The 18,191-nt window shown below is 62.9% G+C and overlaps 1 protein-coding gene across 1 annotated transcript in view; it reads right to left on the bottom strand.

Annotated features, from left to right (window-relative positions):
• LOC148100082 (uncharacterized) overlaps positions 1-18,191 on the bottom strand; it is a gene marked incomplete at its 5' end in the record, with an annotated part of 131,426 nt that overhangs the window by 81,587 nt on the left and 31,648 nt on the right. Inside the window, 10 exons of the mRNA XM_087849795.1 lie at positions 5,658-6,018; positions 9,602-10,052; positions 10,911-11,329; positions 11,452-11,528; positions 11,651-11,902; positions 12,277-12,687; positions 12,810-13,024; positions 13,147-13,427; positions 15,044-15,560; positions 16,604-16,906. Of these exons, the coding sequence (XP_087705921.1) occupies positions 5,658-6,018; positions 9,602-10,052; positions 10,911-11,329; positions 11,452-11,528; positions 11,651-11,902; positions 12,277-12,687; positions 12,810-13,024; positions 13,147-13,427; positions 15,044-15,560; positions 16,604-16,906 (3,287 nt within the window). The remainder of the gene's footprint in view (positions 1-5,657; positions 6,019-9,601; positions 10,053-10,910; positions 11,330-11,451; positions 11,529-11,650; positions 11,903-12,276; positions 12,688-12,809; positions 13,025-13,146; positions 13,428-15,043; positions 15,561-16,603; positions 16,907-18,191) is intronic.

The following is an 18,191-nucleotide window of genomic DNA, read 5'->3' as shown; positions in this document are numbered from 1 at the left end:
TGATCGATTGGCACCGCGCACCAGGCGTTTCAAAGAAGGAAGAAAACACCCGGACCGGGCCACCTGACCACCCTTTGTGCGGGTGTCCGCTCCCCAGGCTCCGAAAGCCTTGCCAGCCCTTGTGATCGGGTGGCACCGCCCACCAGGCGTTTGAAAGAAGGAAGAAAACACCCGGACCGGGCCACCTGGCCACCCTTTGTGCGGGTGTCCGCTCCCCAGGCTCCGAAAGCCTTGCCAGCCCTTGTGATCGGGTGGCACCGCCCACCAGGCCTGTGAAAGAAGGAAGAAAAAACCCGGACCGGGCCGCCTGACCACGCTTTGTGCGGGTGTCCGCTCCCCAGGCTCCGAAAGACTTGCCAGCCCTTGTGATAGGGTGGCACCGCCCACCAGGCGTGTGAAAGAAAGAAGAAAAGAAGAAAATACCCGGACCGGGCCGCCTGGCCACCCTTTGTACCGGTGTCCGCTCCCCAGGCTCCCAAAGCCTTGCCAGCCCTTGTGATCCGGTGGCACCGCCCACCAGGCATGTGAAAGAAAGAAGAAAAAACCCGGACCGGGCCGCCTGGCCACCCTTTGTGCGGGTGTCCGCTCCCCTGGCTCCGAAAGCCTTGCCAGCCCTTCTGATCGGGTGGCACCGCCCACCAGGCGTTTGAAACAAAGAAGTAAAAACCCGGACCGGGCCGCCTGGCCACCCTTTGTGCGGGTGTCCGCTCCCCAGGCTGCGAAAGCCTTTCCAACCCTTGTGATCGGGTGGCACCGCGCACCAGGCGTTTGAAAGAAGGAAGAAAACACCCGGACCGGGCCACCTGACCACCCTTTGTGCGGGTGTCCGCTCCCCAGGCTCCGAAAGCCTTTCAAGCCCTTGTGATCGGGTGGAACCGCCCACCAGGCGTTTGAAAGAAGGAAGAAAAAACCCGGACCGGGCCGCCTGGCCACCCTTTGTGCGGGTGTCCCCTCCCCAGGCTCCGAAAGCCTTGCCAGCCCTTGTGATCGGGTGGCACCGCGCACCAGGCCTGTGAAAGAAGGAAGAAAAAACCCGGACCGGGCCGCCTGACCACGCTTTGTGCGGGTGTCCGCTCCCCAGGCTCCGAAAGCCTTGCCAGCCCTTGTGATAGGGTGGCACCGCCCACCAGGCGTGTGAAAGAAAGAAGAAAAGAAGAAAATACCCGGACCGGGCCGCCTGGCCACCCTTTGTGCCGGTGTCCGCTCCCCAGGCTCCCAAAGCCTTGCCAGCCCTTGTGATCCGGTGGCACCGCCCACCAGGCATGTGAAAGAAAGAAGAAAAAACCCGGAAAGGGCCGCCTGGCCACCCTTTGTGCAGGTGTACGCTCCCCAGGCTCCGAAAGCCTTGCCAGCCCTTGTGATCGGGTGGCACCGCCCACCAGGTGTGTGAAAGAAAGAAGAAAAAACGCGGACCAGGCAGTCTGGCCACCCTTTGTGCGCGTGTCCGCTCCCCAGGCTCCGAAACCTTGCCAGCCCTTGTGATCGGGTGGCACCGCCCACCAGGCGTGTCAAAGTAGGAAAAAAAACCCGGACCGGGCCGCCTGGCCACCCTATGTGCGGGTGTCCACTCCCCAGGCGCCGAAAGCCTTGCCAGGCGTTGTGATCGGGTTTCACCGCCCACCAGGCGTGTGATAGAAGGAAGAAAAAACCCGGACCGGGCCGCCTGGCCACCCTTTGTGCGGGTGTCCGCTCCCCAGGCTCCGAAAGCCTTGCCAGCCCTTGTAATCGGGTGGCACCGCCCACCAGGCGTTTCAAAGAAGGAAAAAAAACCCGGACCGGGCCACCTGGCCACCCTTTGTGCGGGTGTCCGCTCCCCAGGCTCCGAAAGCCTTGCCAGCCCTAGTGATCGGGTGGCACCGCCCACCAGGCATTTGAAAGAAGGAAGAAAACACCCGGACCGGGCCGCCTGGCCACCCTTTGTGCGGGTGTCCGCTCCCCAGGCTCCGAAAGCCTTGCCAGCCCTTGTGATCGGGTGGCACCGCCCACCAGGCGTGTGAAAGAAAGGAGAAAAGAAGGAAAAACCCGGACCGGGCAGCCTGGCCACCCTTTGTGCGGGTGTCCGCTTCCCAGGCTCCGAAAGCCTTGCCAGCCCTTGTGATCGGGTGGCACCGCCAACCAGGCGTGTGAAAGAAAGAAGAAAAAACCCGGACCGGGCCGCCTGGCCACCCTTTGTGTGGGTGTCCGCTCCCCAGGCTCCGAAAGCCTTGCCAGCCCTTGTGATCGGGTGGCACCGCCCACCAGGCGTGTCAAAGAAGGAAAAAAAACCCGGACCGGGCCGCCTGGCCACCCTTTGTGCGGGTGTCCGCTCCCCAGGCTCCGAAAGCCTTGCCAGCCCTTGTGATCGGGTGGCACCGCCCACCAGGCGTTTCAAAGAAGGAAAAAAAACCCGGACCGGGCCACCTGGCCACCCTTTGTGCGGGTGTCCGCTCCCCAGGCTCCGAAAGCCTTGCCAGCCCTTGTGATCGGGTGGCACCGCCCACCAGGCGTTTGAAAGAAGGAAGAAAACACCCGGACCGGGCCGCCTGGCCACCCTTTGTGCGGGTGTCCGCTCCCCAGGCTCCGAAAGCCTTGCCAGCCCTTGTGATCGGGTGGCACCGCCCACCAGGCGTGTCAAAGAAAGAAGAAAAGAAGAAAAAACTCGGACCGGGCCGCCTGGCCACCCTTTGTGCGGGTGTCCGCTCCCCAGGCTCCGAAAGACTTGCCAGTCCTTGTGATCGGGTGGCACCGCCCACCAGGCGTGTGAAAGAAAGAAGAAAAAACGCGGACCGGGCCGCCTGGCCACCCTTTGTGCGGGTGTCCGCTCCCCAGGCTCCGAAAGCCTTGCCAGCCCTTGTGATCGGGTGGCACCGCCCACCAGGGGTGTGAAAGAAAGAAGAAAAAACGCGGACCGGGCAGCCTGGCCACCCTTTGTGCGGGTGTCCGCTCCCCAGGCTCCGAAAGCCTTGCCAGCCCTTGTGATCGGGTGGCACCGCCCACCAGGTGTGTGAAAGAAAGAAGAAAAAACCCGGACCGGGCCGCCTGGCCACCCTTTGTGCGGGTGTCCGCTCCCCAGGCTGCGAAAGCCTATCCAGCCCTTGTGATCGGGTGGCACCGCGCACCAGGCGTTTGAAAGAAGGAAGAAAACACCCGGACCGGGCCGCCTGACCACCCTTTGTGCGGGTGTCCGCTCCCCAGGCTCCGAAAGACTTGCCAGTCCTTGTGATCGGGTGGCACCGCCCACCAGGCGTGTGAAAGAAAGAAGAAAAAACGCGGACCGGGCCGCCTGGCCACCCTTTGTGCGGGTGTCCGCTCCCCAGGCTCCGAAAGCCTTGCCAGCCCTTGTGATCGGGTGGCCCCGCCCACCAGGCGTGTCAAAGTAGGAAAAAAAACCCGGACCGGGCCGCCTTGCCACCCTTTGTGCGGGTGTCCGCTCCCCAGGCTCCGAAAGCCTTGCAAGCCCTTGTAATCGGGTGGCACCGCCCACCAGGGGTTTCAAAGAAGGAAAAAAAACCCGGACCGGGCCACCTGGCCACCCTTTGTGCGGGTGTCCGCTCCCCAGGCTCCGAAAGCCTTGCCAGCCCTTGTGATCGGGTGGCATCGCCCACCAGGCGTTTGAAAGAAGGAAGAAAACAACCGGACCGGGCCGCCTGGCCACCCTTTGTGCGGGTGTCCGCTCCCCAGGCTCCGAAAGCCTTGCCAGCCCTTGTGATCGGGTGGCACCGCCCACCAGGCGTGTGAAAGAAAGGAGAAAAGAAGAAAAAACCCGGACCGGGCCGCCTGGCCACCCTTTGTGCGGGTGTCTGCTCCCCAGGTTCCAAAAGCCTTGTCAGCCCTTGTGATCGGGTGGCAAAGCCCACCAGGCGTGTGAAAGAAAGAAGAAAAAACCCGGACCGGCGCCGCCTGGCCACCCTTTGTGCGGGTGTCCGCTCCCCTGGCTCCGAAAGCCTTGCCAGCCCTTATGACCGGGTGGCACCGCTCACCAGGCGTTTGAAAGAAGGAAGAAAACACCCGGACCGGGCCGCCTGGCCACCCTTTGTGCGGGTGTCCGCTCCCCAGGCTCCCAAAGCCTTGCCAGCCCTTGTGATTGGGTGGTACCGCCCACCAGGCGTCTGAAAGAAAGAAGAAAAAACCCGGACCGGGCCGCCTGGCCACCCTTTGTGCAGGTGTACGCTCCCCAGGCTCCGAAAGCCTTGCCAGCCCTTGTGATCGGGTGGCATCGCCCACCAGGCGTGTGAAATAAAGAAGAAAAAACGCGGACCGGGCCGCCTGGCCACCCTTTGTGCGCATGTCCGCTCCCCAGGCTCCGAAACCTTGCCAGCTCTTTTAATCGGGTGGCACCGCCCACCGGGCCTGTCAAAGTAGGAAAAAAAACGCGGACCGGGCCGCCTGGCCACCCTTTGTGCGGGTGTCCACTCCCCAGGCGCCGAAAGCCTTGCCAGCCCTTGTGATTGGGTGTCACCGCCCACCAGGCGTGTGATAGAAGGAAGAAAAAACCCGGACCGGGCCGCCTGGCCACCCTTTGTGCGGGTGTCCGCTCCCCAGGCTCCGAAAATCTTGCCAGCCCTTGTAATCGGGTGGCACCGCCCACCAGGCGTTTCAAAGAAGGAAAAAAAACCCGGACCGGGCCACCTGGCCACCCTTTGTGCGGGTGTCCGCTCCCCAGGCTCCGAAAGCCTTGCCAGCCCTTGTGGTCGGGTGGCACCGCCCACCAGGCATTTGAAAGAAGGAAGTAAACACCCGGACCGGGCCGCCTGGCCACCCTTTGTGCGGGTGTCCGCTCCCCAGGCTCCGAAAGCCTTGCCAGCCCTTGTGATCGGGTGGCACCGCCCACCAGGCGTGTGAAAGAAAGGAGAAAAGAAGGAAAAACCCGGACCGGGCCGCCTGGCCACCCTTTGTGCGGGTGTCTGCTCCCCAGGCTCCGAAAGCCTTGTCAGCCCTTGTGATCGGGTGGCGAAGCCCACCAGGCGTGTGAAAGAAAGAAGAAAAAACCCGGACCGGGCCGCCTGGCCACCCTTTGTGCGGGTGTCCGCTCCCTGGCTCCGAAAGCCTTGCCAGCCCTTGTGATCGGGTGGCACCGCCCACCAGGCGTTTGAAACAAAGAAGAAAAAACCCGAACCGGGCCGCATGGCCACCCTTTGTGCGGGTGTCCGCTCCCTAGGCTCCGAAAGCCTTGCCAGCCCTTGTGATCGGGTGGCACCGCCCACCAGGCATGTGAAAGAAAGGAGAAAAGAAGAAAAAACCCGGACCGGGCCGCCTGGCCACCCTTTGTGCGGGTGTCCGCTCCCCTGGCTCCGAAAGCCTTGCCAGCCCTTATGACCGGGTGGCACCGCTCACCAGGCGTTTGAAAGAAGGAAGAAAACACCCGGACCGGGCCGCCTGGCCACCCTTTGTGCGGGTGTCCGCTCCCCAGGCTACGAAAGCCTTGCCAGCCCTTGTGATCGGGTGGCACCGCCCACCAGGCGTTTGAAAGAAGGAAGAAAACACCCGGACCGGGCCGCCTGGCCACCCTTTGTGCGGGTGTCCGCTCCCCAGGCTCCGAAAGCCTTTCCAGCCCTTGTGATCGGGTGGCACCGCCCACCAGGCGTGTCAAAGAAAGAAGAAAAGAAGAAAAAACCCGGACCGGGCCGCCTGGCCACCCTTTTTGCGGGTGTCCGCTCCCCAGGCTCCGAAAGACTTGCCAGTCCTTGTGATCGGGTGGCACCGCCCACCAGGCGTGTGAAAGAAAGAAGAAAAAACGCGGACCGGGCCGCCTGGCCACCCTTTGTGCGGGTGTCCGCTCCCCAGGCTCCGAAAGCCTTGCCAGCCCTTGTGATCGGGTGGCACCGCCCACCAGGGGTGTGAAAGAAAGAAGAAAAAACGCGGACCGGGCAGCCTGGCCACCCTTTGTGCGGGTGTCCGCTCCCCAGGCTCCGAAAGCCTTGCCAGCCCTTGTGATCGGGTGGCACCGCCCACCAGGTGTGTGAAAGAAAGAAGAAAAAACCCGGACCGGGCCGCCTGGCCACCCTTTGTGCGGGTGTCCGCTCCCCAGGCTGCGAAAGCCTATCCAGCCCTTGTGATCGGGTGGCATCGCCCACCAGGCGTTTGAAAGAAGGAAGAAAACAACCGGACCGGGCCGCCTGGCCACCCTTTGTGCGGGTGTCCGCTCCCCAGGCTCCGAAAGCCTTGCCAGCCCTTGTGATCGGGTGGCACCGCCCACCAGGCGTGTGAAAGAAAGGAGAAAAGAAGAAAAAACCCGGACCGGGCCGCCTGGCCACCCTTTGTGCGGGTGTCTGCTCCCCAGGTTCCAAAAGCCTTGTCAGCCCTTGTGATCGGGTGGCAAAGCCCACCAGGCGTGTGAAAGAAAGAAGAAAAAACCCGGACCGGTGCCGCCTGGCCACCCTTTGTGCGGGTGTCCGCTCCCCTGGCTCCGAAAGCCTTGCCAGCCCTTATGACCGGGTGGCACCGCTCACCAGGCGTTTGAAAGAAGGAAGAAAACACCCGGACCGGGCCGCCTGGCCACCCTTTGTGCGGGTGTCCGCTCCCCAGGCTCCCAAAGCCTTGCCAGCCCTTGTGATTGGGTGGCACCGCCCACCAGGCGTCTGAAAGAAAGAAGAAAAAACCCGGACCGGGCCGCCTGGCCACCCTTTGTGCAGGTGTACGCTCCCAAGGCTCCGAAAGCCTTGCCAGCCCTTGTGATCGGGTGGCATCGCCCACCAGGCGTGTGAAATAAAGAAGAAAAAACGCGGACCGGGCCGCCTGGCCACCCTTTGTGCGCATGTCCGCTCCCCAGGCTCCGAAACCTTGCCAGCTCTTTTAATCGGGTGGCACCGCCCACCGGGCCTGTCAAAGTAGGAAAAAAAACGCGGACCGGGCCGCCTGGCCACCCTTTGTGCGGGTGTCCACTCCCCAGGCGCCGAAAGCCTTGCCAGCCCTTGTGATTGGGTGTCACCGCCCACCAGGCGTGTGATAGAAGGAAGAAAAAACCCGGACCGGGCCGCCTGGCCACCCTTTGTGCGGGTGTCCGCTCCCCAGGCTCCGAAAATCTTGCCAGCCCTTGTAATCGGGTGGCACCGCCCACCAGGCGTTTCAAAGAAGGAAAAAAAACCCGGACCGGGCCACCTGGCCACCCTTTGTGCGGGTGTCCGCTCCCCAGGCTCCGAAAGCCTTGCCAGCCCTTGTGGTCGGGTGGCACCGCCCACCAGGCATTTGAAAGAAGGAAGAAAACACCCGGACCGGGCCGCCTGGCCACCCTTTGTGCGGGTGTCCGCTCCCCAGGCTCCGAAAGCCTTGCCAGCCCTTGTGATCGGGTGGCACCGCCCACCAGGCGTGTGAAAGAAAGGAGAAAAGAAGGAAAAACCCGGACCGGGCCGCCTGGCCACCCTTTGTGCGGGTGTCTGCTCCCCAGGCTCCGAAAGCCTTGTCAGCCCTTGTGATCGGGTGGCAAAGCCCACCAGGCGTGTGAAAGAAAGAAGAAAAAACCCGGACCGGGCCGCCTGGCCACCCTTTGTGCGGGTGTCCGCTCCCTGGCTCCGAAAGCCTTGCCAGCCCTTGTGATCGGGTGGCACCGCCCACCAGGCGTTTGAAACAAAGAAGAAAAAACCGGGACCGGGCCGCATGGCCACCCTTTGTGCGGGTGTCCGCTCCCTAGGCTCCGAAAGCCTTGCCAGCCCTTGTGATCGGGTGGCACCGCCCACCAGGCATTTGAAAGAAGGAAGAAAACACCCGGACCGGGCCGCCTGGCCACCCTTTGTGCGGGTGTCCGCTCCCCAGGCTCCGAAAGCCTTGCCAGCCCTTGTGATCGGGTGGCACCGCCCACCAGTCGTGTGAAAGAAAGAAGAAAAGAAGAAAAAACGCCGACCGGGCGACCTGGCCACCCTTTGTGCGGGTGTCCGCTCCCCAGTCTCCGAAAGCCTTGCCAGCCCTTGTGATCGGGTGGCACCGCCCACCAGGCGTGTGAAAGAAAGAAGAAAAGAAGAAAATACCCGGACCGGGCCGCCTGGCCACCCTTTGTGCCGGTGTCCGCTCCCCAGACTCCCAAAGCCTTGCCAGCCCTTGTGATCGGGTGGCACCGCGCACCAGACGTTTGAAAGAAGGAAGAAAACACCCGGACCGGGCCGCCTGACCACCCTTTGTGCGGGTGTCCGCTCCCCAGGCTCCGAAAGCCTCGCCAGCCCTTGTGATCGGGTGGCACCGCGCACCAGACGTTTGAAAGAAGGAAGAAAACACCCGGACCGGGCCGCCTGACCACCCTTTGTGCGGGTGTCCGCTCCCCAGGCTCCGAAAGCCTCGCCAGCCCTTGTGATCGGGTGGCACCGCCCACCAGGCGTGTGAAAGAAAGAAGAAAAGAAGAAAATACCCGGACCGGGCCGCCTGGCCACCCTTTGTGCGGGTGTCCGCTCCAAAGGCTCCGAAAGCCTTGCAAGCCCTTGTGATCGGGTGGCACCGCCCACCAGGCGTGTGAAAGAAAGCGGAAAAAACCCGGACCGGGCCGCATGGCCACCCTTTGTGCGGTTGTCCGCTCCCCAGGCTCCGAAAGCCTTGCCAGCCCTTGTGATCGGGTTGAACCGCCCACCAGGCGTGTGAAAGAAAGAAGAAAAAACCCGGACCGGGCCGCCTGGCCACCCTTTTTTCCGGGTGTCCGCTCCCCAGGCTCCGAAAGCCTTGCCAGCCCTTGTGATCGGGTGGCACCGCCCACCAGGCGTTTGAAAGAAGGAAGAAAACACCCGGACCGGGCCGCCTGGCCACCCTTTGTGCGGGTGTCCGCTCCCCAGGCTCCGAAAGCCTTGCCAGCCCTTGTCATCGGGTGGCACCGCCCACCAGGCGTTTCAAAGAAGGAAAAAAAACCCGGACCGGGCAACCTGGCCACCCTTTGTGCGGGTGTCCGCTCCCCAGGCTCCGAAAGCCTTGTCAGCCCTTGTGATCGGGTGGCAAAGCCCACCAGGCGTGTGAAAGAAAGAAGAAAAAACCCGGAACAGGCCGCCTGGCCACCCTTTGTGCGGGTGTCCGCTCCCCTGGCTCCGAAAGCCTTGCCAGCCCTTGTGATCGGGTGTCACCGCCCACCAGGCGTGTGATAGAAGGAAGAAAAAACCCGGACCTGGCCGCCTGGCCACCCTTTGTGCGGGTGTCCGCTCCCCAGGCTCCGAAAGCCTTGCCAGCCCTTGTGATCGGGTGGCACCGCCCACCAGTCGTGTGAAAGAAAGAAGAAAAGAAGAAAAAACCCGGACCGGGCCGCCTGGTCACCCTTTGTGCGGGTGTCCGCTCCCCAGGCTCCGAAAGCCTTGCCAGCCCTTATGATCGGGTGGCATCGCCCACCAGGCGTTTGAAAGAAGGAAGAAAAAACCCGGACCGGGCCGCCTGGCCACCCTTTGTGCGGGTGTCCGCTCCCCAGGCTCCGAAAGCCTTGCCAGCCCTTATGATCGGGTGGCATCGCCCACCAGGCGTTTGAAAGAAGGAAGAAAAAACCCGGACCGGTCCGCCTGGCCACCCTTTGTGCGGGTGTCTGCTCCCCAGGCTCCGAAAGCCTTGCCAGCCCTTGTGATCGGGTGGCACCGCCCACCAGGCGTTTGAAAGAAAGAAGAAAACACCCGGACCGGGCCGCCTGGCCACCCTTTGTGCGGGTGTCCGCTCCCCAGGCTCCGAAAGCCTTGCCAGCCCTTGTGATCGGGTGGCACCGCCCACCAGGCGTGTGAAAGAAAGAAGAAAAAACCCGGACCGGGCCGCCTGGTCACCCTTTGTGCGGGTGTCCGCTCCCCAGGCTCCGAAAGCCTTGCCAGCCCTTGTGATCGGGTGGCACTGCCCACCAGGCGTGTGAAAGAAAGAAGAAAAGAAGAAAATACCCGGACCGGGCCGCCTGGCCACCCTTTGTGCCGGTGTCCGCTCCCCAGGCTCCCAAAGCTTTGCCAGCCCTTGTGATCCGGTGGCACCGCCCACCAGGCATGTGAAAGAAAGAAGAAAAAACCCGGACCAGGCCGCCTGGCCACCCTTTGTGCAGGTGTACGCTCCCCAGGCTCCGAAAGCCTTTCCAGCCCTTGTGATCGGGTGGAACCGCCCACCAGGTGTGTGAAAGAAAGAAGAAAAAACGCGGACCGGGCCGCCTGGCCACCCTTTGTGCGCGTGTCCGCTCCCCAGGCTCCGAAACCTTGCCAGCCCTTGTGATCGGGTGTCACCGCCCACCAGGCGTGTCAAAGTAGGAAAAAAAACCCGGACCGGGCCGCCTGGCCACCCTTTGTGCGGGTGTCCGCTCCCCAGGCGCCGAAAGCCTTGCCAGCCCTTGTGATTGGGTGTCACCGCCCACCAGGCGTGTGATAGAAGGAAGAAAAAACCCGGACTGGGCCGCCTGGCCACCCTTTGTGCGGGTGTCCGCTCCCCAGGCTCCGAGAGCCTTGCCAGCCCTTGTAATCGGGTGGCACCGCCCACCAGGCGTTTCAAAGAAGGAAAAAAAACCCGGACCGGGCCGCCTGGCCACCCTTTGTGCGGGTGTCCGCTCCCCAGGCTCCGAAAACCTTGCCAGCCCTTGTGATCGGGTGGCACCGCCCACCAGGCATTTGAGAAAAGGAAGAAAACACCCGGACCGGGCCGCCTGGCCACCCTTTGTGCGGGTGTCCGCTCCCCAGGCTCCGAAAGCCTTGCCAGCCCTTGTGATCGGGTGGCACCGCCCACCAGGCGTGTGAAAGAAAGGAGAAAAGAAGGAAAAACCCGGACCGGGCCGCCTGGCCACCCTTTGTGCGGGTGTCTGCTCCCCAGGCTCCGAAAGCCTTGTCAGCCCTTGTGATCGGGTGGCAAAGCCCACCAGGCGTGTGAAAGAAAGAAGAAAAAACCCGGACCGGGCCGCCTGGCCACCCTTTGTGCAGGTGTCTGCTCCCCAGGCTCCGAAAGCCTTGCCTTCCCTTGTGATCGGGTGGCACCGCCCACCAGGCGTGTCAAAGAAGGAAAAAAAACCCGGACCGGGCCGCCTGGCCACCCTTTGTGCGGGTGTCCGCTCCCCAGGCTCCGAAAGCCTTGCCAGCCCTTGTGATCGGGTGGCACCGCCCACCAGGCGTGTAAAAGAAAGAAGAAAACACCCGGACCGGGCCGCCTGGCCACCCTTTGTGCGGGTGTCCGCTCCCCAGGCTCCGAAAGCCTTGCCAGCCCTTGTGATCGGGTGGCACCGCCCACCAGTCGTGTGAAAGAAAGAAGAAAAGAAGAAAAAACCCGGACCGGGAGACGTGGCCACCCTTTGTGCGGGTGTCCGCTCCCCAGGCTCCGAAAGCCTTGCCAGCCCTTTTGATTGGGTGGCACCGCCCACCAGGCGTGTGAAAGAAAGAAGAAAAAACCCGGACCGGGCCGCCTGGCCACCCTTTGTGCGGGTGTCCGCTCCCCAGGCTGCGAAAGCCTTTCCAACCCTTGTGATTGGGTGACACCGCGCACCAGGCGTTTGAAAGAAGGAAGAAAACACCCGGACCGGGCCACCTGACCACCCTTTGTGCGGGTGTCCGCTCCCCAGGTTCCGAAAGCCTCTCCAGCCCTTGTGATCGGGTGGCACCGCCCACCAGGCGTGTGAAAGAAAGAAGAAAAATCCCGGACCGGGCCGCCTTGCCACCCTTTGTGCAGGTGTCCGCTTCCCAGGCGCCGAAAGCCTTGCCAGCCCTTGTGATTGGGTGTCACCGCCCACCAGGCGTGTGATAGAAGGAAGAAAAAACCCGGACCGGGCAGCCTGGACACCCTTTGTGCGGGTGTCCGCTCCCCAGGCTCCGAAAGCCTTGCCAGCCCTTGTGATCGGGTGGCACCGCCCACCAGGCGTTTGAAAGAAGGAAGAAAACACCCGGACCGGGCCGCCTGGCCACCCTTTGTGCGGGTGTCCGCTCCCCAGGCTCCGAAAGCCTTGCCAGCCCTTGTGATCGGGTGGCACCGCCCACCAGTCGTGTGAAAGAAAGAAGAAAAGAAGAAAAAACCCGGACCGGGCCGCCTGGCCACCCTTTGTGCAGGTGTCCGCTCCCCAGGCTCCCAAAGCCTTGCCAGCCCTTGTGATCGGCTGGCACCGCCCACCAGGCGTGTGAAAGAAAGAAGAAAAAACGCGGACCGGGCCGCCTGGCCACCCTTTGTGTGGGTGTCCGCTCCCCAGGCTGCGAAAGCCTATCCAGCCCTTGTGATCTGGTGGCACCGCGCACCAGGCGTTTGAAAGAAGGAAGAAAACACCCGGACCGGGCCGCCTGGCCACCCTTTGTGCGGGTGTCCGCTCCCCAGGCTCCGAAAGCCTTGCTAGCCCTTGTGATCGGGTGGCACCGCCTAACAGTCGTGTGAAAGAAAGAAGAAAAGAAGAAAAAACGCGGACCGGGCGACCTGGCCACCCTTTGTGCGGGTGTCCGCTCCCCAGGCTCCGAAAGCCTTGCCAGCCCTTTTGATCGGGTGGCACCGCCCACCAGGCGTGTGAAAGAAAGAAGAAAAAACCCGGACCGGGCCGCCTGGCAACCTTTTGTGCGGGTGTCCGCTCCCCAGGCTCCGAAAGCCTTGCCAGCCCTTGTGATCGGGTGGCACCGCCCACCAGGCGTGTGAAAGAAAGAAGAAAAAACGCGGACCGGGCCGCCTGGCCACCCTTTGTTCGGGTGTCCGCTTCCCAGGCTCCGAAAGCCTTGCCAGCCCTTGTGATCGGGTGGCACCGCCCACCAGGCGTGTGAAAGAAAGAAGAAAAAACCCGGACCGGGCCGCCTGGCCACCCTTTGTGCGGGTGTCCGCTCCCCAGGCTCCGAAAGCCTTGCCAGCCCTTGTGATCGGGTTGCACCGCCCACCAGGCCTGTGAAAGAAGGAAGAAAAAACCCGGACCGGGCCGCCTGACCACGCTTTTTGCGGGTGTCCGCTCCCCAGGCTCCGAAAGCCTTGCCAGCCCTTGTGATCGGGTGGAACCGCCCACCAGTCGTGTGAAAGAAAGAAGAAAAGAAGAAAAAACGCGGACCGGGCGACCAGGCCACCCTTTGTGCGGGTGTCCGCTCCCCAGGCTCCGAATGCCTTGCCAGCCCTTTTGATCGGGTGGCACCGCCCACCAGGCGTGTGAAAGAAAGAAGAAAAAACCCGGACCGGGCCGCCTGGCCACCTTTTGTGCGGGTGTCCGCTCCCCAGGCTGCGAAAGCCTTTCCAACCCTTGTGATCGGGTGGCACCGCGCACCAGGCGTTTGAAAGAAGGAAGAAAACACCCGGACCGGTCCACCTGACCACCCTTTGTGCGGGTGTCCGCTCCCCAGGCTCCGAAAGCCTTGCCAGCCCTTGTGATCGGGTGGCACCGCCCACCAGGCGTGTGAAAGAAAGAAGAAAAAACCCGGACCGGGCCGCCTGGCCACCCTTTGTGCGGGTGTCCGCTCCCCAGTCTCCGAAAGCCTTGCCAGCCCTTGTGATCGGGTGGCACCGCCCACCAGGCGTTTGAAAGAAGGAAGAAAACACCCGGACCGGGCCGCCTGGCCACCCTTTGTGCGGGTGTCCGCTCCCCAGGCTCCTAAAGCCTTGCCAGCCCTTATGATCGGGTGGCACCGCCCACCAGGCGTGTCAAAGAAAGAAGAAAAGAAGAAGAAACCCGGACCGGGCTGCCTGGCCACCCTTTGTGCAGGTGTCTGCTCCCCAGGCTCCGAAAGCCTTGCCAGCCCTTGTGATCGGGTGGCACCGCCCACCAGGCGTGTCAACGAACGAAAAAAAACCCGGACCGGACCGCCTGGCCACCCTTTGTGCGGGTGTCCGCTCCCCAGGCTCCGAAAGCCTTGCCAGCCCTTGTGATCAGGTGGCACCGCCCACCAGGCGTGTAAAAGAAAGAAGAAAAAACCCGGACCGGGCTGCCTGGCCACCCTTTGTGCGGGTGTCCGCTCCCCAGGCTCCGAAAGCCTTCCCAGCCCTTGTGATCGGGTTGCACCGCCCACCAGGTCTGTGAAAGAAGGAAGAAAATACCCGGACCTTGCCGCCTGGCCACCCTTTGTGCGGATGTCCGCTCCCCAGGCTCCGAAAGCCTTGCAAGCCCTTGTGATCGGGTGGCACCGCCCACCAGGCGTGTGAAAGAAAGCGGAAAAAACCCGGAACGGGCCGCATGGCCACCCTTTGTGCGGGTGTCCGCTCCCCTGGCTCCGAAAGCCTTGCCAGCCCTTGTGATCGGGTGGCACCGCCCACCAGGAGTTTGAAAGAAGGAAGAAAACACCCGGACCGGGCCGCCTGGCCACCCTTTGTGCGGGTGTCCGCTCCCCAGGCTCCGAAAGCCTTGCCAGCCCTTGTGATCGGGTGGAACCGCCCACCAGTCGTGTGAAAGAAAGAAGAAAAGAAGAAAAAACGCGGACCGGGCGACCTGGCCACCCTTTGTGCGGGTGTCCGCTCCCCAGGCTCCGAAAGCCTTGCCAGCCCTTGTGATCGGGTGGCACCGCCCACCAGGCGTTTGAAAGAAGGAAGAAAACACCCGGACCGGTCCGCCTGGCCACCCTTTTTGCGGGTGTCCGCTCCCCAGGCTCCGAAAGCCTTGCCAGCCCTTGTGATCGGGTGGCACCGCCCACCAAGCGTGTCAAAGAAAGAAGAAAAGAAGAAAAAACCCGGACCGGGACGCCTGGCAACCCTTTGTGCAGGTGTCTGCTCCCCAGGCTCCGAAAGCCTTGCCTTCCCTTGTGATCGGGTGGCACCGCCCACCAGGCGTGTCAAAGAAGGAAAAAAAACCCGGACCGGGCCGCCTGGCCACCCTTTGTGCGGGTGTCCGCTCCCCAGGCTCCGAAAGCCTTGCCAGCCCTTGTGATCGGGTGGCACCGCCCACCAGGCGTGTAAAAGAAAGAAGAAAAAACCCGGACCGGGCTGCCTGGCCACCCTTTGTGCGGGTGTCCGCTCCCCAGGCTCCGAAAGCCTTGCCAGCCCTTGTGATCGGGTGGCACCGCCCACCAGGCGTGTGAAAGAAAGAAGAAAAGAAGAAAATACCCGGACCTTGCCGCCTGGCCACCCTTTGTGCGGATGTCCGCTCCCCAGGCTCCGAAAGCCTTGCAAGCCCTTGTGATCGGGTGGCACCGCCCACCAGGCGTGTGAAAGAAAGCGGAAAAAACCCGGAACGGGCCGCATGGCCACCCTTTGTGCGGGTGTCCGCTCCCCTGGCTCCGAAAGCCTTGCCAGCCCTTGTGATCGGGTGGCACCGCCCACCAGGCGTTTGAAATAAAGAAGAAAAAACCCGGACCGGGCCGCCTGGCCACCCTTTGTGCGCGTGTCCGCTCCCCAGGCTCCGAAAGCCTTGCCAGCCCTTGTGATCGGGTGGCACCGCCCACCAGGCGTTTGAAACAAAGAAGAAAAAACCCGGACCGGGCCGCCTGGCCACCCTTTGTGCGGGTGTCCGCTCCCCAGGCTCCGAAAGCCTTGCCAGCCCTTGTGATCGGGTGGCACCGCCCAACAGGCGTTTGAAAGAAGGAAGAAAACTCCCGGACCGGGCCGCCTGGCCACCCTTTGTGCGGGTGTCCGCTCCCCAGGCTCCGAAAGCCTTGCCAGCCCTTGTGATCGGGTGGCACCGCCCACCAGTCGTGTGAAAGAAAGAAGAAAAGAAGAAAAAACGCGGACCGGGCGACCTGGCCACCCTTTGTGCGGGTGTCAGCTCCCCAGGTTGCGAAAGCCTTTCCAACCCTTGTGATCGGCTGGCACCGCGCACCAGGCGTTTGAAAGAAGGAAGAAAAAACCCGGACCGCGCCGCCTGGCCACCCTTTGTGCAGGTGTCCGCTCCCCAGGCTCCGAAAGCCTTGCCAGCCCTTGTGATCGGGTGGCACCGCCCACCAGGTGTGTGAAAGAAAGAAGAAAAAACGCAGACCGGGCCGCCTGGCCACCCTTTGTGCGGGTGTCCGCTCCCCAGGCTCCGAAAGCCTTGCCAGCCCTTGTGATCGGGTGACACCGCCCACCAGTCGTGTGAAAGAAAGAAGAAAAGATGAAAAAACCCAGACCGGGCCGCCTGGCCACCCTTTGTGCGGGTGTCCGCTCCCCAGGCTCCCAAAGCCTTGCCAGCCCTTGTGATCGGGTGGCACCGCCCACCAGGCGTGTGAAAGAAAGCGGAAAAAACCCGGACCGGGCCGCCTGTTCACCCTTTGTGCGGGTGTCCGCTCCCCAGGCTCCGAAAGCCTTGCCAGCCCTTGTGATCGGGTGGCACCGCCCACCAGGCGTGTGAAAGAAAGGAGAAAAGAAGGAAAAACCCGGACCGGGCCGCCTGGCCACCCTTTGTGCGGGTGTCTGCTCCCCAGGCTCCGAAAGCCTTGTCAGCCCTTGTGATCGGGTGGCAAAGCCCACCAGGCGTGTGAAAGAAAGAAGAAAAAACCCGGACCCGGCCGCCTGGCCACCCTTTTGTGCGGGTGTCCGCTCCCCTGGCTCCGACAGCCTTGCCAGCCCTTGTGATCGGGTGGCACCGCCCACCAGGCGTTTGAAACAACGAACAAAAAACCCGGACCGGGCAGCCTGGCAACCCTTTGTGCGGGTGTCCGCTCCCCAGGCTCCGAAAGCCTTGCCAGCCCTTGTGATCGGGTGGCACCGCCCACCAGGCGTGTGAAAGAAAGAAGAAAAGAAGAAAATACCCGGACCTTGCCGCCTGGCCACCCTTTGTGCGGATGTCCGCTCCCCAGGCTCCGAAAGCCTTGCAAGCCCTTGTGATCGGGTGGCACCGCCCACCAGGCGTGTGAAAGAAAGCGGAAAAAACCCGGAACGGGCCGCATGGCCACCCTTTGTGCGGGTGTCCGCTCCCCTGGCTCCGAAAGCCTTGCCAGCCCTTGTGATCGGGTGGCACCGCCCACCAGGCGTTTGAAATAAAGAAGAAAAAACCCGGACCGGGCCGCCTGGCCACCCTTTGTGCGCGTGTCCGCTCCCCAGGCTCCGAAAGCCTTGCCAGCCCTTGTGATCGGGTGGCACCGCCCACCAGGCGTTTGAAACAAAGAAGAAAAAACCCGGACCGGGCCGCCTGGCCACCCTTTGTGCGGGTGTCCGCTCCCCAGGCTCCGAAAGCCTTGCCAGCCCTTGTGATCGGGTGGCACCGCCCAACAGGCGTTTGAAAGAAGGAAGAAAACTCCCGGACCGGGCCGCCTGGCCACCCTTTGTGCGGGTGTCCGCTCCCCAGGCTCCGAAAGCCTTGCCAGCCCTTGTGATCGGGTGGCACCGCCCACCAGTCGTGTGAAAGAAAGAAGAAAAGAAGAAAAAACGCGGACCGGGCGACCTGGCCACCCTTTGTGCGGGTGTCAGCTCCCCAGGTTGCGAAAGCCTTTCCAACCCTTGTGATCGGCTGGCACCGCGCACCAGGCGTTTGAAAGAAGGAAGAAAAAACCCGGACCGCGCCGCCTGGCCACCCTTTGTGCAGGTGTCCGCTCCCCAGGCTCCGAAAGCCTTGCCAGCCCTTGTGATCGGGTGGCACCGCCCACCAGGTGTGTGAAAGAAAGAAGAAAAAACGCAGACCGGGCCGCCTGGCCACCCTTTGTGCGGGTGTCCGCTCCCCAGGCTCCGAAAGCCTTGCCAGCCCTTGTGATCGGGTGACACCGCCCACCAGTCGTGTGAAAGAAAGAAGAAAAGATGAAAAAACCCAGACCGGGCCGCCTGGCCACCCTTTGTGCGGGTGTCCGCTCCCCAGGCTCCCAAAGCCTTGCCAGCCCTTGTGATCGGGTGGCACCGCCCACCAGGCGTGTGAAAGAAAGCGGAAAAAACCCGGACCGGGCCGCCTGTTCACCCTTTGTGCGGGTGTCCGCTCCCCAGGCTCCGAAAGCCTTGCCAGCCCTTGTGATCGGGTGGCACCGCCCACCAGGCGTGTGAAAGAAAGGAGAAAAGAAGGAAAAACCCGGACCGGGCCGCCTGGCCACCCTTTGTGCGGGTGTCTGCTCCCCAGGCTCCGAAAGCCTTGTCAGCCCTTGTGATCGGGTGGCAAAGCCCACCAGGCGTGTGAAAGAAAGAAGAAAAAACCCGGACCCGGCCGCCTGGCCACCCTTTTGTGCGGGTGTCCGCTCCCCTGGCTCCGACAGCCTTGCCAGCCCTTGTGATCGGGTGGCACCGCCCACCAGGCGTTTGAAACAACGAACAAAAAACCCGGACCGGGCAGCCTGGCAACCCTTTGTGCGGGTGTCCGCTCCCCAGGCTCCGAAAGCCTTGCCAGCCCTTGTGATCGGGTGGCACCGCTCACCAGGCATTTGAAAGAAGGAAGAAAACACCCGGACCGGGCCGCCTGGCCACCCTTTGTGCGGGTGTCCGCTCCCCAGGCTCCGAAAGCCTTGCCAGCCCTTGTGATCCGGTGGCACCGCCCACCAGGC

This window comes from Neolamprologus brichardi, chromosome 13, assembly GCF_056152115.1.
Source record: "Neolamprologus brichardi isolate AB-2024 chromosome 13, ASM5615211v1, whole genome shotgun sequence".
Classification (NCBI taxonomy): Eukaryota; Metazoa; Chordata; class Actinopteri; order Cichliformes; family Cichlidae; genus Neolamprologus; species Neolamprologus brichardi.
The sequence above is the reverse complement of the archived record's forward strand: the minus strand, read 5'-3'. Positions and strand labels throughout refer to the sequence as shown.